This window comes from Oenanthe melanoleuca, chromosome 1A, assembly GCF_029582105.1.
Source record: "Oenanthe melanoleuca isolate GR-GAL-2019-014 chromosome 1A, OMel1.0, whole genome shotgun sequence".
NCBI lineage: Eukaryota > Metazoa > Chordata > Aves > Passeriformes > Muscicapidae > Oenanthe > Oenanthe melanoleuca.
In genome coordinates, this window is record NC_079334.1 from 4,955,489 (window position 1) to 4,978,406 (window position 22,918).

General features: G+C 40.4%; 1 protein-coding gene across 2 annotated transcripts in view; it reads left to right on the forward strand.

The window, feature by feature from the left end:
- Positions 1 to 425: 425 nt before the first annotated feature.
- The window catches only part of AGK (acylglycerol kinase), a 32,335-nt gene continuing 9,842 nt past the window's right edge, over positions 426 to 22,918 (forward strand). The window contains exons 1-10 of one of the 2 annotated variants that reach the window (XM_056482652.1): positions 426 to 579; positions 7,002 to 7,041; positions 10,588 to 10,667; positions 11,894 to 11,969; positions 13,334 to 13,426; positions 14,363 to 14,395; positions 16,357 to 16,451; positions 18,473 to 18,542; positions 19,294 to 19,373; positions 21,397 to 21,454. In XM_056482652.1, coding sequence (XP_056338627.1) covers positions 479 to 579; positions 7,002 to 7,041; positions 10,588 to 10,667; positions 11,894 to 11,969; positions 13,334 to 13,426; positions 14,363 to 14,395; positions 16,357 to 16,451; positions 18,473 to 18,542; positions 19,294 to 19,373; positions 21,397 to 21,454 — 726 coding nt within the window. In that variant the 5' untranslated portion in view covers positions 426 to 478. The remainder of the gene's footprint in view (positions 580 to 7,001; positions 7,042 to 10,587; positions 10,668 to 11,893; positions 11,970 to 13,333; positions 13,427 to 14,362; positions 14,396 to 16,356; positions 16,452 to 18,472; positions 18,543 to 19,293; positions 19,374 to 21,396; positions 21,455 to 22,918) is intronic. The other variant, XM_056482654.1, reaches the window with a different exon arrangement.

Consider the following 22,918-nt stretch of genomic DNA (forward strand, 5'->3'; position numbering starts at 1 on the left):
CACTTCTGCTTTTTATCTGCCAAGACCAGATGGTTACATGGCCAATTGTCCCAAGAGCTGTCCCACGGAACTTTGGAAGTTTCTTTGACCACCACTGCTTACCTTGTAGAATTACTACAACAAAACAATAACAATTCTTGATTCCTACAAGGAAAACCAGACTATAAAAAGGGAGCTGCAGACCCAGTTGGGTGGAAGCGTGGAGCGGGCGGTGACCCCTCACGTTTTCCCCAGCGCTGCTCGCTCTGTCTATATAAAATAAACCAACCTAAATTTTGCTGACTACCTTTTGTTTCTCATTTATAACATCCGACATGCATTGATAGCACGGGGGGCTCGGGGGTTTATTTCTGTGCGTGTCCGTGGGGCAGGCGCGGCCCGGCCGGAGCGCGGAACGCCGCGCCCGCGCAGCCGTTTCCAGCCGGGCCGCGCCGGGCGGGCACCGCAGCGGCCGCGGGGAGGGGGGGGCGGCCGCGCGATGGCGAACGCGCTGGCAACCCTGCGGCACCACTGGAAGAAATCCACGTTCGGAGCCTGCCTGCTGGGCTGGGGCGGCCACTGGCTCTATGGGAAGCACTGGTAATGGCGGCTGGCAGGGATGGAGGGAGGGGGAGCGGCGGAGATGGGGCCGCCTCTGGCCGGGCCGCAGAGGGGATGGTTCTGCCGCCCGCTCCCTCAGCAGCTGTGGGCGTGGGAGGCTCGGTGCCTTCTGCCTTCCCTCTCTGCGTGTTGTAGGATGGGGCGGGATCGAGCGGGAGGTTTAAACATGAGCCCTGCTGGGGCCTCTCGGAGCCGAGGAGGTTTTCTAACCGAAAAAAGAATGTCTGAGCCGCACGCGTGCCCTCAGCTCGCCGGCTTCTAGCCCGTGTTGGAAGGGGGTTATAAATGAGAAACAAAAGACATTCAGCAAAATTTCGATTGGTTTATTTTATATAGACAGCAAGCAGCGCTGGGGAAAACGTGAGGGGTCACCGCCCGCTCCACGCTTCCACCCAACTGGGTTTGCAGCTCCCTTTTTATAGTCTGGTTTTCCTTGTAGGAATCAAGAATTGTTATTGTTTTGTTGTAGTAATTCTGCAAGGTAAGCAGTGGTGGTCAAAGAAACTTCCAAAGTTCCGTGGGACAGCTCTTGGGACAACTGGCCATGTAACCATCTGGTCTTGGCAGATAAAAAGCAGAAGTGGGAAGTCTGATCTTTAGCAGATAGTTTGTGATTGATCACACAAAGGCAGGAAATCTGATTCTGCAAAAAAAAACTTTCAGACTATGGATAACCCCCCTTTTTTTTTTCCTCTTTTACAAACTGGTATACACAATATTCATAGCAGGGGGATTTAAACAGAGTGGGTTTAATCCTATATTTCCCTTTATCTAGGGCCATGTTCTTTTCTTATTTTAAGTATTCTGGTTTATACAAACTCCAAAACTTGTATGATTAACACGAATCATATATCAATTATCACAAGGGTGATGACTGGAACCAGACCTGCAGGATGTGCTGAGCATGGCCCATCCCACCGTGGTGGGTTTTCCCTGTGGGTTTTCCCACCTCCTTTCTGCCCTAGCACAAGTCCTTGTCTCTCCCTTGAGGCCCTGGTGTGGTCTTTGGAAGGAGCCTGCTCCTCCCACAGGTTATACCCAGTGGTGTCATGCTTACCTGTGGACTGTATGTCCCTTACAGTAAGTAAAATCCTTTTTAAAAAAGCTGAGTTTATCTTTTAATCTTTGTCCTTCAAGATTATGGTAGATGCATTTGACTGAAAAGCAGGTGTAGCCAAATTGTTTTTAAGAGCTGTTACTTTTTTGCTCTTTATTGTCACTGTCTTAATAATTTTTAGTTGTTTTGTCAGGTTTTTAACAGTGCTCTTTTCTGCTTACATTGCAAGTTAGGAAAATAAATCTATTTTTGTTGTTTTTATACTTTTTCTTCACATCCTTTTGCCTAGGGACTTGGGCATTAAATCAGCCTTTTTGTCAGTTGTGTCTGGGAGTTCTTGTGCTGTTGGTTTCAGATGTTCATTCACTTCTTGTGTGGTAGCAGTGAAATTGTGTTTGGGGCGTGCCACAGGTGATGTGGTGGGGAATAAGGAGGAAAATAGGAAAGGCAAACAACCAAAAAGGGAATCTTTGGTATCTAAATTTTGATGTGTGTGGGTTGTTTGTGGAGGCATGGTGCTTTAACTCAGATGATGTACTGGGGACAGAAAAAAAATTTACATATCCCATTCTCCAATCTCCTGATTATCTGTAAAGGAAAATGCAGCATTTCCTTAGGAGACACTGGAAATGCAAGGTAGGAAATCCTGTTGGATGGTTCAGTGAGACTTTGATGTAGGCCATAGCTGCTGCTTTCAGAGTTTTAAACACTGTTTGGAAACTGACAACTGCTTAGCAATTTCTGGGCCATTCTCTGTGGAGAGTTGTTTTATCCAGGTTACAAAAAAACGAGGAATGACAAGAGCTTGATGGCAAGAGTGTAAAAAGTAATTCCAAGGTGGTCTGACAGGGGTGTCAGTCAGGAGGTGGCAAAGGTTTTTCATGTCAGATGATTGGAGTTATGTCTGGTTGAGCTACTGTTAATTAGAACCCCATTACCATCCTTGAAATAATGTGTCTTAAAATTATTTTTATTCTCATAAAAGAGTATGTTTTAAAAATCCATGGTCTTGCATTTAGCAAGTACTCTTGTGCTGTCTGAGAATTAGGAGGATAACTCAGTTTTGCTGCATGTGAGGTTGTCTTTAATTTCTCTGGATTGCATGAATTTATATGTTAGGCTCATTTTAATCTATAGCATTTCATGCTACAGGTGCAAGAGATACTTAATTTAATATCCTAGATCAAAGCTTGCAGGATATGCCCATTGTCAGTGTGTGCTCACAGACAGTAACATACTTCTGCTTAACATACACAGGTGAGGTTGATTACAAATAAAGATTGTTCTTTACCTTATGGTTCTTCTAAAATTTTCACCAAGTTTGTAATCCCTTTTTAACTTTATCTGCTGGGTCACCTTTCCTGAATTGAGCTGCTGCTGTTCTTTGTATCCCCAAGGGGTGCAGTGAGTTACCAGCCCTGTCAAATCAGCAGAAATGGAATCTCCAGCATGATGGACAGCAGCTGAACTGATTGTCAGATTTGACCAGACTTTGAGTGATGTCACTGCATAAATAATCATCACCATGTCAGGATGGAGACCTTGGATTCTACTGAGGCAGTGGACTCATCACAGACTTAGTTTTACTCTCTATGTGTTAAAGCATTGACATTCTCAGTAGAAAATGCTGGCAAAGCACCTGAACCTTTGACTGCCTGCCAGTAATCCTGAGTGGTGCTGTTATCTACAGTTTGAATGTTAGTCTCTGTGTGTTTGCCAGCTGATAACTCACTTTGTCACCTTTCTGCATATACTTCCTGAGTAGCTGACTTTATTTCATCATAACTTTGTCAAAAAAACAGAGTATAAATTCTGAGTCTTAGGTAAAGCTGATGGAACTGAAGATTTGTCTTTCATGCCCTTCCAAGGCCAAGATGGAAGTAAATTCTAATATCCAGCAAAGAGGATTCTGTGCTTTTGCTGTATTAGAAGCAGCCAAAAAAGCTCTCTGCTAAGATAAAATCTTTTTCAGGAGCTCTGATATAGCTCCTGAGGACTGATCCTGTATGCACAGCTTTGGTCAAGTTTCTCCTCACAAAACTTTGTTTTGGTGCAGACACTGAACTTTGAACATTTTTAGGCTTCTTCATATTTGAGTATATTTAATAGTCTTAGATTTAATGCTGATAACCCATTTTGGAATGAGATCCTGAGCTTCTTGTTACACTTGTAGCGTGATCACTTTTAGGGGAGTTGCTTTGGTTGGATCTAAGACAGACCCTTGCTGCAGCTGAGAGCCTCAAACAGCTTCAGTTCAACTTTATTGTCTTCTTGTTGCATTCATTGCTGCTCTGGGTGAGGGAACTGTCCTTTCCACCCTGGCTTGAGCTGACACTTGGGCACAGGTCTCAGTCTCAACTTGAGGAGCATCCTTATTAAACTGTAAGCCTTGAGGCTTTGCAGGGAATGTTCTGGCTGTGGGTTCAGCCCAGGACAGCTCCTTTCTTCCATACCCTGCTGCCACTGTTTGTTCCTCTCCGTTTCCCAAATTTTTACTGCTTAAGCAAGTTGGCCCAGCTGTAAGCTGTGTGATGCTTAATTCTCACAGCAGGAAGACAGCCCTGAGTTGGCCAGCAGATGCAACACTGCTTGTCTGTTTGGCTTTAAGGCCAAATTGTGTAGATAAGGCCTTAGGGAAAACATAAAGTAAAAATTGATTTTTAGTTTTCTGAGGCTATGGTGCAAGTCAGAAGAAATCTCTGTGTGTTCTTTAAGGCCATGGAGCAATTTCCCTCAACCTCCACCTGCTCATGTTGGAGCATTGTTGAAAAGGCTTTGTTGCTATCTAATAGTAGACAATACAGTGCAAAACAATCAGCAATATCTTATGTTTATTAAAGAGTCTCATCTTCTCTGGGAGCTGGTAAGCACTCATATTTTGAGAATGAATGCATGCCGAGGCAGAAAGCTTTAAGAAGTTACCTTTTAGCTGGTTTTCACATTTTTCTAGCTCTATTTTTTCATTGTTGTGACCTGCAGAGAACTTGGAGACCCTCTTGGGATACCTTAGGTGAGCCATGTGAGGTGAGTAAATGGAGCAGGTGAGGTGCAGGAGGAGGACTGTTCTTACAGATGCACCCTGTGAGTACACTTGTGCTGTTTTTTCTAGAGTTTGAAGCTAGTTAAGTGTTGACATAAAATTTTAAGGAAATTAAAAAAATTCCTGTTACATGGCATCTTTACACCAAACTTGGGATATCCTTGACAAACTCAGATGACTTTGAAATGTCTCAGTTGAATTTAGTGGAAATGCTATGAGTATGGCTGGGATAATATGGGATTCTGAGTGCTGTGCTGCTGGAGAAGTGAGACAAATCACCTGGAAATTGCTGGATGGTAAATGATTCTTCTGATCTCAGAATCTAAACTTCTCTTTTGACACCAACATGGTAAGTGTTGAAGTAGGCTTCTTCTGTCTCTTTAAGAGCTTCAATGCAGGGGAAAATCAGTATAAATGTTGACATCTAAACTGTCAAGCTTAATTATTATGGGTAAGACTCACTGAGGTGAATCCTTGACAGTTTTGAGGATCATTGAGGTTGAGAAAGAGAGCACAGTATCTTCTGCTTGCACTTGGAAAATGTTGCTGGACTTAATTTTAAAGGTAATTAACACTGGCATAAAGCTGAGGGCACCAGGAAAACAGACTGGCCAACAGTGTGACAGAGCTTGACTTCTGAAAAAATAGCATCAATGTGAAGTAAACAGATAATGTGGATTTGGCTGGATTTGTTCAGAAGGTTAGGAGAGCCATTCTCAAAGACATCAACTGTGCAGCCATCATTTGATAGTGAGGGCTCCTTGATATCCCATAATATTTCAACTTCATTGAGTCTTGATTGAGCTGGAATGAGCTGTGACACTGCTGTTGCACAGCTTGGAACACCAGCCTTTGCAGAGTTATTTTAACTGGTGCATTTCCATCACATTACTGCAATCAAACCCAAGGCTGCTCTAAGTGACATTGCAGGTGCTTTATACAAATTATCTACTCCTTTGGTTTTAAGGAGCAAATATGACAGCATGCCTCTGAGGAATTTTTTTGCAGACATTCCAGTTACTTGTTATCCTGATGAGATATTATTCACATATTTTCTTTTTCCATGCTTGAACTCTTGCTTTGTCTTTTCATTATTACCAGGAATAAATCTGTGGCTTTTATGTTGTAGTTATTTTCTCAGAACCCAATTTTATATCTCACCTGAAGTCACCTTACTGTTTTGTGATTTTGCAGCATCTCTTGGTGATGCCAAAATGAGCAGCTTTATAGTTCCAGTGACAGATAAATACTGTAAACCAATGGAATCAAATAGATGGCACTTGGAAGAGAAGTCTTCTGCCATTTCCATGGCAGGGTTTGGCTGAGGAGCCACACTTTGGGGCAGACACCTGCTGTTCACCCAGTCACCTGTTTTTGTCTGGTTGGCCTTAAATCCTTCTGGTTCATTTTGATATGCTGACTGTAAGTGGGGTTTTTTGTATGTGATATTTGGAGACAATATATTGTCTTGCCAGGTATTGGATGGAAAGTGTTGGTACCTAGAGAATGACAAGACTCTGTGCTCAGCAGAGCAGTACTTGCTATTTTGTCTGCAAGGGGAAATAGGGCATTTTTGGGGCTGGGGCAGGAACAGACTTTCATTCCTCACTCAGTGGCTGTGCCTCCAGTGCTTACCATCTATATGCCCTGCTTGCCAGTGACTAGTGAAGAATGTATTTCTGAAAAGACTATCTGTGATATACCAAATACTGATGATCTCTCTCTTGTTTTTACACTTCACTTAAGGAGATGAGTGTTTTTCACCTCTCTGAGTTACTGCTTTGGGCTGTGCTCAGACCTAGGTGGGTGGGAGGTGCTGCATTAATGTGTGTTTGACTTGCAAACTGGTGGAGAGGGAAGATCACAGTTGTAATGCACAAAGACTTAAGTCCTCTCTAGAACCCTTCTGCACTACCAGAATAGTAAATACCTTCAGTGTAAACACCAGGCAGCAAGAACATTGGAAAAACCCACACCTGAGCTCTGGAGTGCAGTTATGTAGCAATTTAACAAATAAATCAGAGTTACAGTGTGCCAGAGCTTATGTAATCTCAGCACACTTGGCATCCTGGTCTTTGTTTTCTGCTTTTCTGTAGAAAAAAGGTTTATGTGCACATGAAGAAAAAGAACATGCATGTGTGCATAAGTGGGGGTGTTTTATCCTTAAAATGTTTTTGTTTTTTTTCTGTTTCAGTGTTGTCAGACTATGTGTAAAAAGGGTATATACCTATATTTTTTAAATGAGAAAATTGTTTTGAACTTACACAACATAATGTCCCCTCTCTTTTCTGTCTTACCTGATAGTGATGACCTGGTACGAAGAGCTGCATGCCAGGAAGCCCAGGTAATACTGTTTAAAGTAATTAAATTAGATTAAAATCTCTCTCTTATCTTGGTTCTGCAGGGCTCCTGACATTTTCCCAGCAGGCCTTTGCTACGTGACAAGCCTTGCAATGATGCCATCTGTGTTCTTTCCCTCAGTGCCCAGGGATGGATGGGTACTGCCCCTTGTGTGTCCTGGCACTGCTGCAGGGGAGTGCAGCCTTATCCTTGGGGTGATCTTAGTCACTGCTGGAGCTACCCAGACCTCCATTGCTGCACATGCAGTTGCTCTGTGCCTGGAAACTTCTTGCAGGAAGATGATTTGTTAATTTGCATGGGCAAACAGCAATCAACAAACTCCCATACTGTAATATTCCCACAGAAAAATCTTGTCCTTAATAAGCAGTCTTTTGGAGGTGTAAGTGCTGCTGCCTATGGATGACATCACTTCTGTAGGATTTTAAGAGCTTTTACCTCCCACAAGCAAAGTTTATTCTAAACCTGCTTCTTTCATGACAGATCTTTGATGTTTTGCTGGGTGTAACACTTCTCCCATCATTGCTACATACTGAGTATGTATGTATGTATGGGGCCTGAGTAGAATGGTGAAAATTATTTTTCTGAGTAGAGAAGTGTTGTGCACCTGAATTATCCCAATTTAAGCCTGTCTGCTGTTGAAAGATTTTCACAGCAACTTGTCTTGTGCAGTGGATTTTCCTGCCAGAATACATGTAAGGGAACTCACTGCTCATGAAAAAACAAGGAAAACCTTTCTCTGAAAATATTGCTTTCATAAACCATACTTGTAATTTTAGAGTCTTATGTTTTCAATATTCATTTTTACTGCATAATAACAAAGTGATAGAAGTGTTTTGTATCACAAAAAATAGCCATTAATACCTCAGAATTTGAAGCATGCTGACCAAATTAAACCAATTCTTTAAAAGGCACCAGTGAAATGGTTTGTGTATTTGTGGTATTACCATAAAGGTGTAAGTGCTAAGGAAAGGACTGGTATCAGCAGATAGTTCAGTTGTGGAAATCCTGAATTTCCTATTTCTGAAATCCAGTTATTAAGTCACAGGTTCTATTCTATTATGGCTTATTCTTACTAATGAAAATACATAAGTACTGTCAGTAGAGCTTCCTGCAATTTTAGTGGTTAAAGACTGGGAAAATGTACTGCAGAAGACTGCTGCAATAGAAAAGAATGAACCAGAAAGCCTAATAATCAATTTTTGCAGTAATTTCCATTCTTACTGATATGTCAGTGCCAAATAGTGCTTGAAAACACCCAGCAATACTGCATTAAGGCATTAAGTGTCTGGTATGTTCTTCAGAATAACAGCAATCTAAAATAGTTTGAAAAATGCTACTTGCTTTTATAATGCTGTATAGAAGTCTTGGAAAAAATAGAGGCAAACTCACCAAAGAAGAAGTTTAGTCTGAATGAAATGTGTGTGAAGTTCTTACCATTTTTACATTGGATTTTTAGGTTTTTAAGCCTATTACATTATCAGATTGGTAAGGAAGCTGCCTTCCTGAGAGAGTGTCCACAACAGCAGTACATCCTGCAAGGGTTCTGCCACATGTCTGAATTTAAATACCAGTTTATGATGACAGCCTTGGTGTGGCAAATGACTGTGGAAAGATTCTATAATAAAGAACCCATTAATCATATTTATAACATTTTACACCTGTGTCTCTGGAATAAGTCAGTGTCAGCTGACTTGGACTTCCTTGGCAAATGAGTCTTGCTGATTGACCTTGTTGTTGCTGAGGTCATGTTAAAGAGGTGCTGTTTAGCTGGCAAAAAATTCACTCAAGGATAGTTTTCTGTAAAAGAATGTAGTTTATTTTCTGGTATTCATAAAGCACTATAAAAGCTTTGTGTAAAGGATTTTTCATAGTTGTAAAATAGTGGTTGTCATTTTATAAATCCAGAAATACAATACCTGGAAGTGGGCATTTGACAAGAAACTGAAAAAGGCACTGACTTACCTAAATTATACCTTTTATTTTATTAATATTATAATTTAATAACCATATTTATTGTATGATTTTAAGTTGTCTTTACTTATGTTCTGCTCTGAAAGACTTCTAGAATATTGCATTATTACTTTTTTATTTCTTGTCTTACAAATAAGCATTTGCTTTAGAAATGCCCCTGTATGTAACATAAATGTCTAAGTATATTACATAAAGAAGCAATTATGTCATTACTAATAAAATCTTTATGAGCCTTGTTGGGTTGTTTAGAGCCTTGTTAGATTGTTTGGAGCATGCAAATACATGACATTGTGCCCCCCAAGCAAATAATTAGTTGTTTCTAACAGCTGTAACATGCTAGAGGTCCCCTATTCCCCAATTCCCATCCAACAATTGCAATATAATAAGTTGGTCTGTTTTCCAGCTGGTCTTTGAGTACAGCTTAAGAGCTATTGATTTGTTTCACTTTCTTTGAAGATTTCTTTACTCTCAGCAACTTCTCTGATCCTTTTTCTTTCCTAAAAAAGAAATCCAGGTGTTTTAAGCAGCCCAGCCAGCTGGACCCTTCTTTAAATTGAGGTTTCCTGAGCAAAGTTTGCAGGTGTGATTAATAATAAGTTTGAACAGCTAACAAACAGTAAAATTTACTGTTCTGTGTGTACAGTATCACCTCCTTCAGTATAAAAATCTCTGCTAGGGGGTTAGCTTTCAAGGTAAAGGGGGAAAAAAGCCAGGGACAGTTGACTGGGTCATGTAGTCTTGGGTTCCTGCTCTTTCTGGGGCTTCTGGATGGTATTGCTGAATACCTTGTATTCCCTGTGTTCAAATCCACTTTGATTTGGTGTGTTAGTGAGGGTGCCTTTAAGTGACCTTCTAGAAACTTACAGAGCAGGATGCAACATGCATGGAAGTTTTGCTTTTCCCTGCCTGTGCTGAACAGCTTTGGAGATAGGTACAAAGTGCAAAAGGCTTGGTGGAGGAACTCTCAAAGAATTTAAAATTGAGACCCCTCTTCAGAATTGGATTAAAAGTTGAAGAGGAATTGAATGATTTTTATAGAGAGAGATTAGCTTTAAAAAAAAGTGTAAGAAACAGTGGACTTGCTTATAGGTCAAGGCAGATCCTCTTGTAATTATCTTTCCTGTCGTCAAAAACTGAAGTGTAGAAAATACTAAAATGAGTAGAAGAGATAGAGGAATTAAAGTTCAGAAGTTTTAAAGAATGCAGAAAGGTGGCAGGCAGGTGGATGAGAATTACATAAGGAAAGAAAATCCAGTAACCTTGGAGTCAAGGAGAGCTCCCTGGATCTCTGCCCATTGCAGAAAACCAGAGGTTGACAAAAACGAAATGGTGGTGGAATTGTAAAAATGAGCTAAAGAGTACTTGTGACAGTGATGGGAGCTGCTGCTAAGAGTGCAGGTCTTTGAGTAAGAGACCTGTGCAATGGCTGAAGATGGAAGTCATTTGAATGTCATGAGGCTTGAAAGCCCATTGACATTTGCAGAGATGCATTATTTTGAACTGTTTCAGCAGTGTACTTAAAAGATAAACTGAGCTGTGCTCTTTTTCTCTTTCTTAGGCTTTTGGCAACCAGCTGATTCGTGCCACTGTGCCACTGAAGAAAGCAACAGTCTTCCTCAACCCAGCAGCTTGCAAAGGGTAAAATTCCCCCTTCCCAGCACTCTCATTTGAGGCACTCTGTCTGCATTTTTGCTCTGCTATCCACTGTAGAAGCCAGCCAGATTTTTGAGCTCATTTTTGCCACCCTCTGGTGCCAAGCTGGTGCTATGTAACTATGCCAAATTTTATTTCACCAAAAATATTGGGATGAGAAATAGAATTAATTGCTTGAGGTGGAAGAATGATTTCTAAACATATATATTTTTTTCTTTTTTATTTTTCTTTAATCCTGTGTTTTGGCCTTTGTCATTCTTTCATATATAAAATTCCTTTGTATTCCTTCCAAACTTTTGCATGTGATACATTTCCATCCTCAAAAACTGTAGAAATAAGGGATGACCTTGATTGCTTCAAGACTTGAAGTTGGCAAGAAGTGTTCTTACTTCTGTGGGAACCTGCCCTTGAAAGGGATGTGCCCACAAACTGAGGGACTAAATATGGGCTTGGAGCAAGACTCCTGGAAGAGGTCTGCTATTTTTACATGCTCATTAGCAGAAAAACTGTAATTTTGGATGTGATGTGTATCTGTTTCTGCTGATCAGTTAAGCTTTGGAATAGTAGCATTTTGTGGAGGGGCAGAGAGTTGTTACTACCAATATGTGTGGAATATTATAGCTGACATGGAGGTGCTTGGACTCACATGCTTTTGTGAGTCTGGAAAATGCACAGTATTAATCAATCTCATGTTTCTACTTGGAAACAATTTATAGTTAGTGATATAATTATTTTATTATGCTATGACAGGCATAAAATTATCAGTCCTATAACAAAAAAGGTCAGAGTTTTGTTAATAATATGTAGTGATAAATAATTGGGATTTTAAAAGTATTTCTTAAAGCCTACATTTTTTGTCCTAAAGGTTGGTGCTTTGCAAGTCATTCATTTTCTAATACATTTCTTTCTGGAGATCTTAGCTTGTTTTAATGGGTTTTTTAAATTATTTTTGGCAAAAGTTAGATAGCATCTTGTACATTTATTAAAACTGCAATAAAACCCTGACATCTGAGATACAAGACTAGAAATGTAACATATTTGAGCCCCATGAAATCTCATCTTTTCTGACTGTCAGGTTGAGTGACTGATTGTGGAGATTGAATGCTCGGTTTTAAGTAGATTTCTTCTTGCTACTCATTTGTTTCTTTCATCTTAATTTTTTTTTTTCAGCCACAAGACTCATTAAACAGTTTTTATTCTGTTATTTCTAGCAAAGCTGTGAACCTTTTTGAAAAGAATGCTGCACCAATTCTGCACTTATCTGGCATGGATGTAACTGTGGTTAGGGTAAGAACTTATAGGTTCTGCTAATATAAAAAGATTGACTGCTCTTCTTTCTCCTCTTGTAGAATTGAAATTCAAATCTGTATGCATTTGAAATTCTCAGTTGGCCTGTAGACATCTTATAGGAAGAAATAAATACTGAGATATTCAGCCAATACCTAATCTTTTTAATTCACAGTTAGTTTTCAAACAGTGTAGTGAGATTTTAATTTTCAGCTGAAGCTGTACATATGCTTGTTTGTCTGTCTAAAGCAGCTCTTCTATAATTCATTTTTGAGAGAAAACTCTCTAAATATTTGGATGCTGGCTAGTGGTGCATGCCCATTGCTGTTGAATTTGTCATTTCTGCCTGAACTTGAAGAATTGACAAGTGAGGAATTTTGACATGCAGTTGAACTGTTCAGATTAATTAAAAATAACCTGTTATCTTTACACTGAAATTATTTCTGTGTCTCTCCAAATAATTAAACGCTCCCACCATGAAAGCAGAGCACTGAGCTCTAAATGGTGTGAATTAACAAACAGGTTTTCTTTGGAAAGAGAAGAACAAGGAAACACTGAAGGGATTCTGATCTCTTCTCATTCTGGAGTTTTTGGGTTTTTTTGAGACTGTGATATGTGGATTGCTTAATAGTCAGTGTGTCCTAACAGCAAAGTACTCTGATATCCATCTTTCTGCCTTGGAATATTTTCCACAAGATTTAGTATTAAAATGCTGTTTTATTCATCCCTTTTTCTGATCATTAAAAATACCTAGTCCCACCCTAAAAAAAAGAAATTTTTTTGCAAGACTTAAAACATGCTTGGTGGCATCAGACCTGATAAGTTGACAAAACAGGGCAAGGAAGTGAGGCTGAGATGGTTCTGTAAAAGAGTTTGATTTTGTAGAAAACAGTGTTGATGGTTTAAAACGTCAGTACTCTTTACTGCTAAATCCAGTGTCAGTGGCTGGCAGGCAGTGGCCTTTTATGTAGTTGGTGCTGTGTTTCAGGAGATGCACTTGAGCACTTTGGCTGTTAAAGATAGTGGGAGTTTTTCTGAAAGTGGCTGGCTTCTGGGTTTGTTTCAATGTAATATTACCTGGAAATAAGATGATTGCTGTGGTGTTCTAGATCTGTTGAGTAAGATTTGCTCTGATATTTCATTTAACCTCTGTGTGTGTGTGTATTTACTTGCACTTATTATATTATGCATCAAACTGGTTTTATAAGTTGAAAAGAAAACCCTTGAATGTAAGTAATATACAGTACTGTGTGCTTATATGAAAATAACTATTAGCCAGATGGATAGATGATTCTTTTTTCTATAAAAGGGATATATTAAAAATAATCATTTGAGTCCTCATGTTTAGATCTCTGTTTCTTCAGACTGATTATGAGGGACAAGCAAAAAGGCTTATGGAATTAATGGAAAGCACGGATGTGATCATTATTGCAGGAGGAGATGGCACAGTCCAAGAGGTACTGCAGGAGCCTGGTTTGTTGAGAATCATGGTTGGGCTGAGGGCAAGAAGATTGAGTCTGTGCAATGTAGCAGCATCATAACAAGTGTTCTTAGAGATCTGTCCAGTTTAGTATCTGTGTTTTCTGTAAATGTTATAATATTCTGGGGACAGAACACTCTGCTTGTTGGTATTAGTCTTAAAGTTAAGATGGGAATGGGGTCAAAAAGAGTGTGTGACATAACTGTCTTCCAGAACTTTACCCTAGAATGAGCAAACTCTTCGGAGGGACATAGTTCTAACTTTTTCTTTCTGTGTAATGTAGTTGTAATGGTTTGATTTTCAAATTCCTTCCTTTCTATAAACTCCCCAAGAGGAATGCGTATTTTACTAAGTAGAATCAGATAACTTAAAAATTATGTGGGAATGATAACAAAGCATGGAAGGTGTTTAATAAATGCCTATTGTCAAGATGATTAATGGCAGGAGTGGAACTGGGGGATACTCTCTTTTTCAAGACTGTATTTTATTCAAACAGTTCCTGGTTTCTAACTTCTGATTTCATAAGACAATGGCTAAATGAATGCAATGACCTTAAGAGAAAGTGATCAGAATACACCTGCATGTTCATTCTGGCCTTTAGTTAATTGCATTGACCAGTGCTGGTTCTGCATTGTGCAGAGCATCATTCAGTGTTAAAACATTTACACTGGCATTGGTTGTGGTGCCAGCATGTACTCAGGCACACTCATAAACCTGCTGTTTCAAACATGTTTGCAGGCTGAGCATTCCTCCTTTCCCATGTAAAAAACTGTAGCACCTTCCATAAAAGAGTAGCTGCTCCTTAAACCTCAAAGAGTAAACGTGGTTTAGAATTTCACAGGTTTAGAATTTAAATTTTTACTGTAATGGAAAAATAAAATTCTTAGAGCTGATCATTTCCCATGTTTTTCAGGTCATAACTGGACTTCTCCGTAGAGCAGATGAGGTGAGAAGGTGTCATTTTAAAAATTGTGTTTATTTCTTGGAGTGTCTTGTGCATCCAATGTGATCTCTTGGCCTCAGCTGGCTTCAGCAGATATGTTGCTTACTCCTCTGGAGCCAGCTTGCTGTGCAGCAATCCAGCTGGGCTACTGTCCTGCAATGCTGCCTGGTTGTTCTTTGTTCCCTTTCTGAGGGACTGCAGTGACTCCCAAGCCATGGCTTTGGGAAGTTTCCAGCATCAGAGCAGGGATTGTGGAGAAGCCAAATGCTCAATTTTCCAAGACCCATGGACCAGCTGTGCATGCCACTTTGTTTGGCAGAAGCATTGGGCAAAAGTACACATTTTTCTTGTATTTGTACATGCCTGAAACCGAATTCAGTTATGGTCACACTCCTACTGCTTTGGGATTGCTTTGCTGTTTCTTCAAGCAGTGCATACCTACCTATGCAGATGGCTGTACTAAGCAAATCTTAACCTCTCAAGGTGGATCACTCTGAATGGAAATGAGAAGAGATTTTTCTTTTTAAAGTGGGAGGACAGTGTTATTGAAGAAAGGAGGGAATCATTGTTCCCAAAACCTTCTGGCAGGAGCTGGCAGAAACTCAATTAAATGATCCAGACAAGATTATGATGATACCCTTGGCAGCTAGAATTGTATCTGTTTAGGCATTTGCTTTGGCTGAATGTGACAAGGGGGACTCTGCAACAAAGTCAATATTTTTAAAGGAAGGCTGCTTATTTCAATTCTGAGGCATCATTGTTTTAAATCTAATATTATTATAGTTGGATCCTGAGATTTTTATAATCTGATGATAGTGGAAGAAAAGTCTAGAGGCTTTACTAGCTAGTTTCTCTTTATTTTTTTTATTTTTTTATTTATTTTTCTTATCTTGATGTAGCTTGGATCATTTTGCAGTAGTGTTGGAAATTCTGCATCCAGCACAATTATGGGTGGAATACTGCATTGTAGTATTGCCACTGTGCCACTTCATGGCTTTGGCCAAGGAATTCTTGTCCTTCATGTCACTCTGTCCTAGGAGCAGAGATCTGCACTCAAGCTGCCTCTCTCTCTGTGCCCTGCTTCCCTTTTCCCTCAGGGTATCACACCACTGTTGCCTGCATAAGAGTTTGCCAGGTATTCCAAAGCCCTGTTCCTGGCAGCCAGGGAAGCAGAGCTTGACTGCAGGAGCTGCAAACAGCCTCTCATCTGCACACTGTAAAGCAGCACTGAGGGAAATGAGAGCAGGCTGTTTGAGAGTGTTAAAACTTGCAGGTGACACGGGCACAGCAGGGGAGAGCACTGGGTGTGTGGTGAGATGGGAATTGAGTCCCTGTGGATTGGCTGTGGCCCAGTGCTGCTGGCAGCATCTCCCAGCAGGGGATGGTGCACTGGGATAGGGGGTGGTTTACACTGGTTTGCTGACACGCTTCAAGGAGCAAGGTTTAAGATGAGGTACAGGGTAATAACCTACTCCTTCAACAAGCCCTTTTGCTGAGCAGTGGAACAGAAAAATAACATGGTCAGTGACTTCCAAAAATGAGACCTTCTGCTGCTTCACGATTTGGATGGCAGAGGAATCAATTAATTTCCTTTCCTTAAGTGAGAAAATGTCTTTGCTGTGCAAGGTTACTCTGTCAGGGGGGGATTTCTGCTGTGGCAAATGGGATTCAGAGCCTGTGATGCCACCATCAGTATTAAGAAAGATGGCAGATTGCTGATAGAATCTGTGCATTAGTTGGGATGTGGCTGCCAAAATGCATGTAACAATGCTCTTAATGATTACAGAGAGCTCCTTTGTACCCAGCTGGCAGTGGTGGCTTCACAGATTTGGGTGCCATGTTCTGAGTCATTGTGTGAGGAAGTGCCTGGCTGCTCAGTGCCAAAGGGGTGATGCCAGACACAGCTGTGATCTGCACACAGGAAGCTTCATGCAAATGTTAATTTACTCTCCTTATGTGTCCAGGCTGCCTTCAGTAAGATTCCCATAGGATTCATACCCCTTGGAAAAACTTGCAATTTGAGCCACACACTGTACCCTGAGAGCACAAGTCAAGTCCAGTAAGTATGACACATTTCTGAAACATGGTTGTTTGTTTTCAAGGAGCAGTGCTTCTTGGTAGCTTGATGCTTTTCTTTTTCTTCTGTGTTACATAGAAGTTGGCAGTCTCTGGGCAGAGCCTGATGATTCTCTGGACTTGTCTGAGTTAATGACTTCCAAAAACTGACTAAAAATTAAAAGAAGGAAATGTATGTATTATTAGAAATCATTTGCTGTGGCTAATTTCTCTGTGATCGTGTGATGCTCAGAGTTTAAAAAGAAAAAGGGATTAAAAGGATCAGCCTCTTAGGAATAGCAGAAAGGATATGACAAGGATATAGCAAGGATATGACAAAATAAGCCAAAAATAAATCCTCTTTTTGACCCTTCTCCAGTCTAAGAATTTTAGAAACCAGTCCACATATAGCCTGGTTAGGACCTGCAAAGTAAGGTATACAACAATAGGGGCAAGGTTGGATCCCATTACTGACTTTTGCAGGGAAGTACTGACTTTTCCCTGTGGTGGGACTGATGCTGGCAGTAATCCAACAACCCAGTTATTATCTTCAGCATCCTGGATATGATCCAGTCTGGATGGTGTTTGTTGCAGGATTGTTTTGTCCACTTACAAAGAGAAAAGGGAGTCAAATAGTCTTTCTTTTCCCCACACTTCATTTTTCAATTCACTTTTCAATCTTTCCCTTTCTCTCCTCTCATAATAATAAAAAATATATTTCTTCTTGGTCCTGAAATCTTTTTACTCTCACTCTCCCAGTAACTCATTAACATTGTTCTTTGTGGAATCCTTGCTGGTATCCATCATACATAAAACCCAAGAGTCAACTGGCAAAACATCCTTCATTAAAACTACCAGAGTGCTTTGAAGCTCAGGAAGGTGGACAAAGCTGTAATCAGCAGCCAAGATTAAAATAATAATTTATGTTTGGGTTCTAAAGAAGCTGTTTGAAATGGATGATCTCCTTGTCCCAAGGTAATGAACTGTGCAGGTGGGACTGCAGCACACTGGTGAAGTTGCAGGTAATTTGGTCAACAGGCTGCTTAACAGCCCCAGTAACAGAACCTGAGTTAAGAAGTGCAGAAGTGATACTTTTCAAAGAAATATTTGGGCTGTGGTTTCTTCAGCCTTCTCTTACTTTGAAGTGTAGGAACTGTAAAGGTCTTAGAGAAAGGTAAGAGCTGGGAGAGAAGATGGGCTGTGGGAAGAACATCTTCCTTATGTGTCTCAGTATTGTAATCCTAATGAAGCCAAGGGCAGTTTCTCCCACTGATTCACATGAATATTGGGCTGGATCTGAAAACTGCATTTTTTCCTTGTCCAGGTGAGACACTGGAAACGTGTGCAGTGTGGAAACTAAGTATTACCCAACTTGGAAAACAGGGAAGGGGTTTCAATCAAGTATATGCTTCAAGGTTTCAACATAGACTATTTAGTGGATTTAGACACTTTGGTTACAAAATCTTTACAGCTTGAAATGACAAAGTGCCCTGGCTACTGTCCACAGCTTAATGGAGACCTGAATGATATGAGCACTGCTGATGGGTAGATTTATGTTGATTAAAAACTTCAGAATAAATTAGCACATACTAATGCAGTTCAATCTCAGACATGTGAGTTGAGACCAGTCATGCTGTTCCGTTCTCTCCCAGACTGTAATACTTGCTACTACTTAAATAAAAAACATGATTTGGGTTCTTAGTGTGTTAAATATCTGGAACAGTTGGCCTCTGACCTGCCAGGTTAGCTGAAAAAGGAGGAATATCTCAGAAGCTTAGGCTGATTATTTCCTTTTGCTTTTTGTGCACTTTGCTGTTTGTTAGGTCTTGTCATGTGTTGCCACCACCCATTTCACTTTCTGATTTCAGTTAAGTGCAGCATGTTTCCCTGGGGTTTTTACTTTTGCTGAAAAAAAGCCCTAACTGGACATGAGTGGAATTTGCTGAAAAAAAAAAGTAATTTTTAAGCTTACTTATTTCCTTTCGCCTGCTTGTGTTTTTTAGCTTTTTTCTGTTTGTTTTGCAGACATATTACTAATGCTGCCTTGGCCATTTTGAAAGGAGAGACAGTTCCACTTGATGTCTTGCAGATCAAGGTGAAAGCATCTACTTATTTGGACCCCAGCATTCCCAAAACTTTCCTGTTCTCATGTTTTTATGTTTACACGGGCTGGTTTTCTTCTGTGTATTGCTGTTAGAAATTTTAGGTTATGATATCAGCAGTTCTGCTGGCAGTCATTTCTCCACCATGTGCTATGGCATCAGACAGGAGAAAAAACTAGAATGCCTCAACATCACCTTTCTTTGAGACTCAGAGAGTATTGATGAATCCAAAACTTAGTACAGTGATATTTCTGTATCAATGGTGAGAGATGGCAGTAGCTGTCTGCTGACTTGATGCATTTGTGTGTATTGTGAAGTTTGACAAACTGAAATATACAAAATCTGACTATGCCCCATATGGTTTGTGAATATTATTTTTCTGTTCAGGTGTAGAATGGATGTTTCTGCAGCGAGAGCATTGTGTTGCTGCGCAGAGCTCCTTGCTTTTGGCTAACAGTCAAATCCACAAGATGAAATTGCCATTGCTAGGTGTGCAGTCAAACTCAGGCTACCTGTTCAAAACTTTACCTCTTATATTCCTTCCTGGAGCAGGTGGATTGTACAATGCTTAAATTCTGCTAAGCTTTATTACTGTTAGCTCTTTGTCATACCTCTTCTGTGAAACTTCTGTGTAGAAATTTAACAGAAGTTTTTGTGTAGAAATGCTATTTTTCCAACTTCAGAAAATAAAGTTGGAAACAAGATAAGAGAAAGCAATTTTGCAGTGTTTATATTTTTTTACAGGGAGAAAAGGAACAGCCTGTGTTTGCAGTCTCTGGTTTAAGATGGGGAGCTTACAGAGATGCAGGAGTTAAAGTTAGCAAGTAAGAAAACACAATTCTTTGAAACTGTACCCTTTTTAGCATCTGTTGCCTAAAAAGACACACCCCCCTCTCTCAAGTGAGTCTTGTTTTTGAGTGTAGGCATCTGACAGGCAGAGGCACCCACTCTTGCTAGGTCTTGCATTACACACATGGGAGTGTAAGATGTGTCAGAATTCTTGTAATTTGCAATAGACATGTATTTGGTGCTGACCTGTTTTTTTAAGTATTTACTTTCTTTTTGCCTTGTGGTATCTGCTTCTGGAACTTTACTCATATTGTAACAGGGGGAAAGATCTCTCCCTTGAGTAAAGTCTAAGTAAAGTAATTGGTCATTGTTTTTCATCATCTGCCAATGAAAAGCTGCGTGTGTACTCTGAAACTCAATTCCATCAAGGGACATCAGATGCAGCAGAAATGCTGCTCAGGTTCCTGCCAGAAATGGCATGGGCTGTGCTATCTGATGACTGTTCTCTGAATGCTAAACTCATAATTATTGGGCTTTCTCCAAATGGACATTTAGCATGTCACTGTCTGTATATCAAATGACAGGCATTATCTGCTGAAGAAGCAGCAAAGCCAAAGCAGCTCACTCCCCAAACCCTTATGGAGGGAATGCAGCTGTAAGAAAATACCAAGTGCTTTGTGAATGAGCTGTCTGTCAGTAAGGAAGAGGTAGCAGACCTCTGGAGTTGTTTGAGTAGGTTTGAGAGGTGGTGTGGGATGGGGGAGATGCAGTAGGTGGTCAGGTTGTTTGTCCCTGGGAGGCCAGGGACATTCTCAGTAGGCTGTGTAGGTGCTGACTTGGCTGTGCTGCAGGCTCTCCTGCTAATTGCAGCCCCCAGCTCAAGGAAGTGCACTTCTCTCTGCTCTGCACTCCTGCTGGGCTTCCTGCCCATGCCCTGGTTTTCTCCTGGTGTCAGCCTTCACATCTTTCCCTGCAGCATTTCCCTTTTGTAAAAGTCCTTCAGACTGAGCGCTAGAGGCATGACAGCACCCTTTGTTCGTGAGGCACACGAACATCCTCAAGCCTTGCTTCCTTCCATAAATGTTTTTGAATGCAGAGAAACCTGTCCAGCTTGGAAAGCACTTCAGCAACAAGGTGCTCAGAGTCTGCTTGGAACAAAATCCTCAAGTGCTTGTCCTATTTTTATACTTCCCCACTTTTGCTCCCTGTGGGAGAAGGGTTATTGGATTAAAAACATTTGGTGTGTCCCAGTGCAGCTGATCTTAAACTGAAAAGAACTCAAAGGGAATTCAGCCATAAGACACAGTTCCAGTCTGACTATCCCTCTGCTAAGGACTGTGCTGCTGAAAACCTAGTGCTGTTTTATGTTACTGTTTTACAGACAATTTCATGGCTTGAGGGGAGTGGTGGCACAGTTGCATGCCTTAATGGTTAATGAGATCCTTAGATCTGCAGTACTCTTGAGCTGGTGGTGTTTAATGTGCTTTGTTGACCCTCTTTGGTGAAAGACATTGATCAAAATGTGTGCCAAGCCTGCCTTAATACAGTCACATTTTTAGATTCTATACAGTGCTCTGTGGCTGGCAGGATTTTTATTGTGTAAAACCCTGATTTCGATGTGAGAATCCTTTGGGACTAATGAATGTTTTACTGATTCTTTTGTCACTGAAGCTTTTGGTTTTTTGTCTGTTTCCTCCAACCTTTGGAAATATGCTGTATTGCATGTTGTGGAGATGCACACTACCAGCTGTTAGACCACAGACCTTTAAATCATCCCCAGTTGTCTCAAATAACAAAATTCTGATAGTGAGATGTTCTGCTGCCTGTAGTGAAGATTATACACTGCGTTTTGGTGATGTGTAACTCAGGATAGGGATGTCACTGCTAGGCTGCTGGTGATGTGTAGAAGCTATCTTACAGTATCAAAAAACTCAAGGTTGTCAGGGAGCAATAACTCAGTGGCAAATTAGTCTGTGTGCTCTGACTTCATCAAGGTTTCTCCCTTTCCCACTATTGACCCTGGATATCTAAGTAGTTCTATTTCTGTTCTTTTTTCAGCTACTGGTACCTTGGGCCTCTGAAAACCCAAGCAGCTCATCTTTTCAGTACCTTTAAGGTAAACATTAGCTGTGAGGAAACTGTTTTTGTTTGGGAAATGAACAGACTGACTTTGCTCTGTATAATCTCTATTTGCAAGATTTTGTGACGAATTCTGGTAACAATATAAAATGGGACTAAAACTCAACTTGTTAAAAAGCCTACTGATTGATAGACTTACTTCTGAAGAGAGGAAGGGGAAGAGAAATACTTCTAAAAATTTTTTAATTTTTTTTTTGTTGCAAGATCACCAGGGAACTGCAATAACCTGCTGTAAAACTGGTGAAAAGCAGTGGTGAAGTGCTAAAGTGTTCAGCCACCTTTTCTCAACAGTCTTTGTAATAACATTTCACTCTGATTTAGTCTTTTGGCAGAAGGGTCTATAATTAGACTGCTCATGCACATTGATAATCAGGCTTCCTTGTGTAGTAAAATGAACATGAAGATGAATAGCTTTTATCTTGCCTTAAACTTTTCTGTTGCTTAAAATTGATCCTGGAAAGATTCAAATTTGACCTGCATGAAAGGTAAGGCACTTTCATTCACGTGGTTTTCCTGTTCTCTGAATATATAAGGAACCTCATGAAAGGCACTGAAAATACCCAGGAGCTGGTACAGTAGATCAAATATTGCAGTCTAGCCATGCTGTCTGTGACAGTGCCAGTGCTTCCTTTCTAGGAAACTCCTGTAAAGGGACACTTAATGGTGATTTATCCAGGAAAGTTGGGGTGGGTTCCTCTCCCAGTCCCCAGGAATTTGGTGTTATGCTTCTGTGTTCTGGCCTTCTAGGTAGAAACCTATTCTTCATTTCTGTCCACCTCCTTTCTCACTTCTTCTGAGTCCTTAGGCTCAGCTGGGGGTGGTGATAGTGGATTGCTCTAATGAGCTATTAATTGTACATTAAAAAGATCTGTTTAACCTGCTGAAGGTTAAACAGAAGTGCCCACTTCAGCCATTTAGATAGAAAACTTTCTACCTGATCTCACCTAATTGTGGTATTCATTGCTTTATGTGCCTCTTATATTATCCTTTCATTAATTTCTACAAGAAGTGGCTGTAGCCTATTGAGTGTAATCTCTTCCTGGTTTGTGTTTGCTGCTCCACACTTCATATTTTCTGGTTTTACTGTGGGTGTCTTTTGAAACAGGATGACCTGTAGCTGAAAAAAAGTGTAATGGGAAATACCACCTCAGATACTGGTAGAGGCATTGTTATGAGTGTTCTTCTAAACATCTCCTCTAACATACACAGGCTTAAATTATCACAGCACTGCTGCTTTTCCATTTAATCATTTAATATTTATTGTTTGTGTACTGCCCTGCTGACACAACCTCTGTTTGTCCTGCTTATTCTGTAAGTATGAGAGTGGAGTCTTTACTTGCTCTCAGAGGTGTGAGGTGAATTAGTTTTAACAACCTGTGCTATAAGATCCAAAACTACTTCTGAAGTTTTGTACATAGAAAAACAATTGTACTGAATTAAT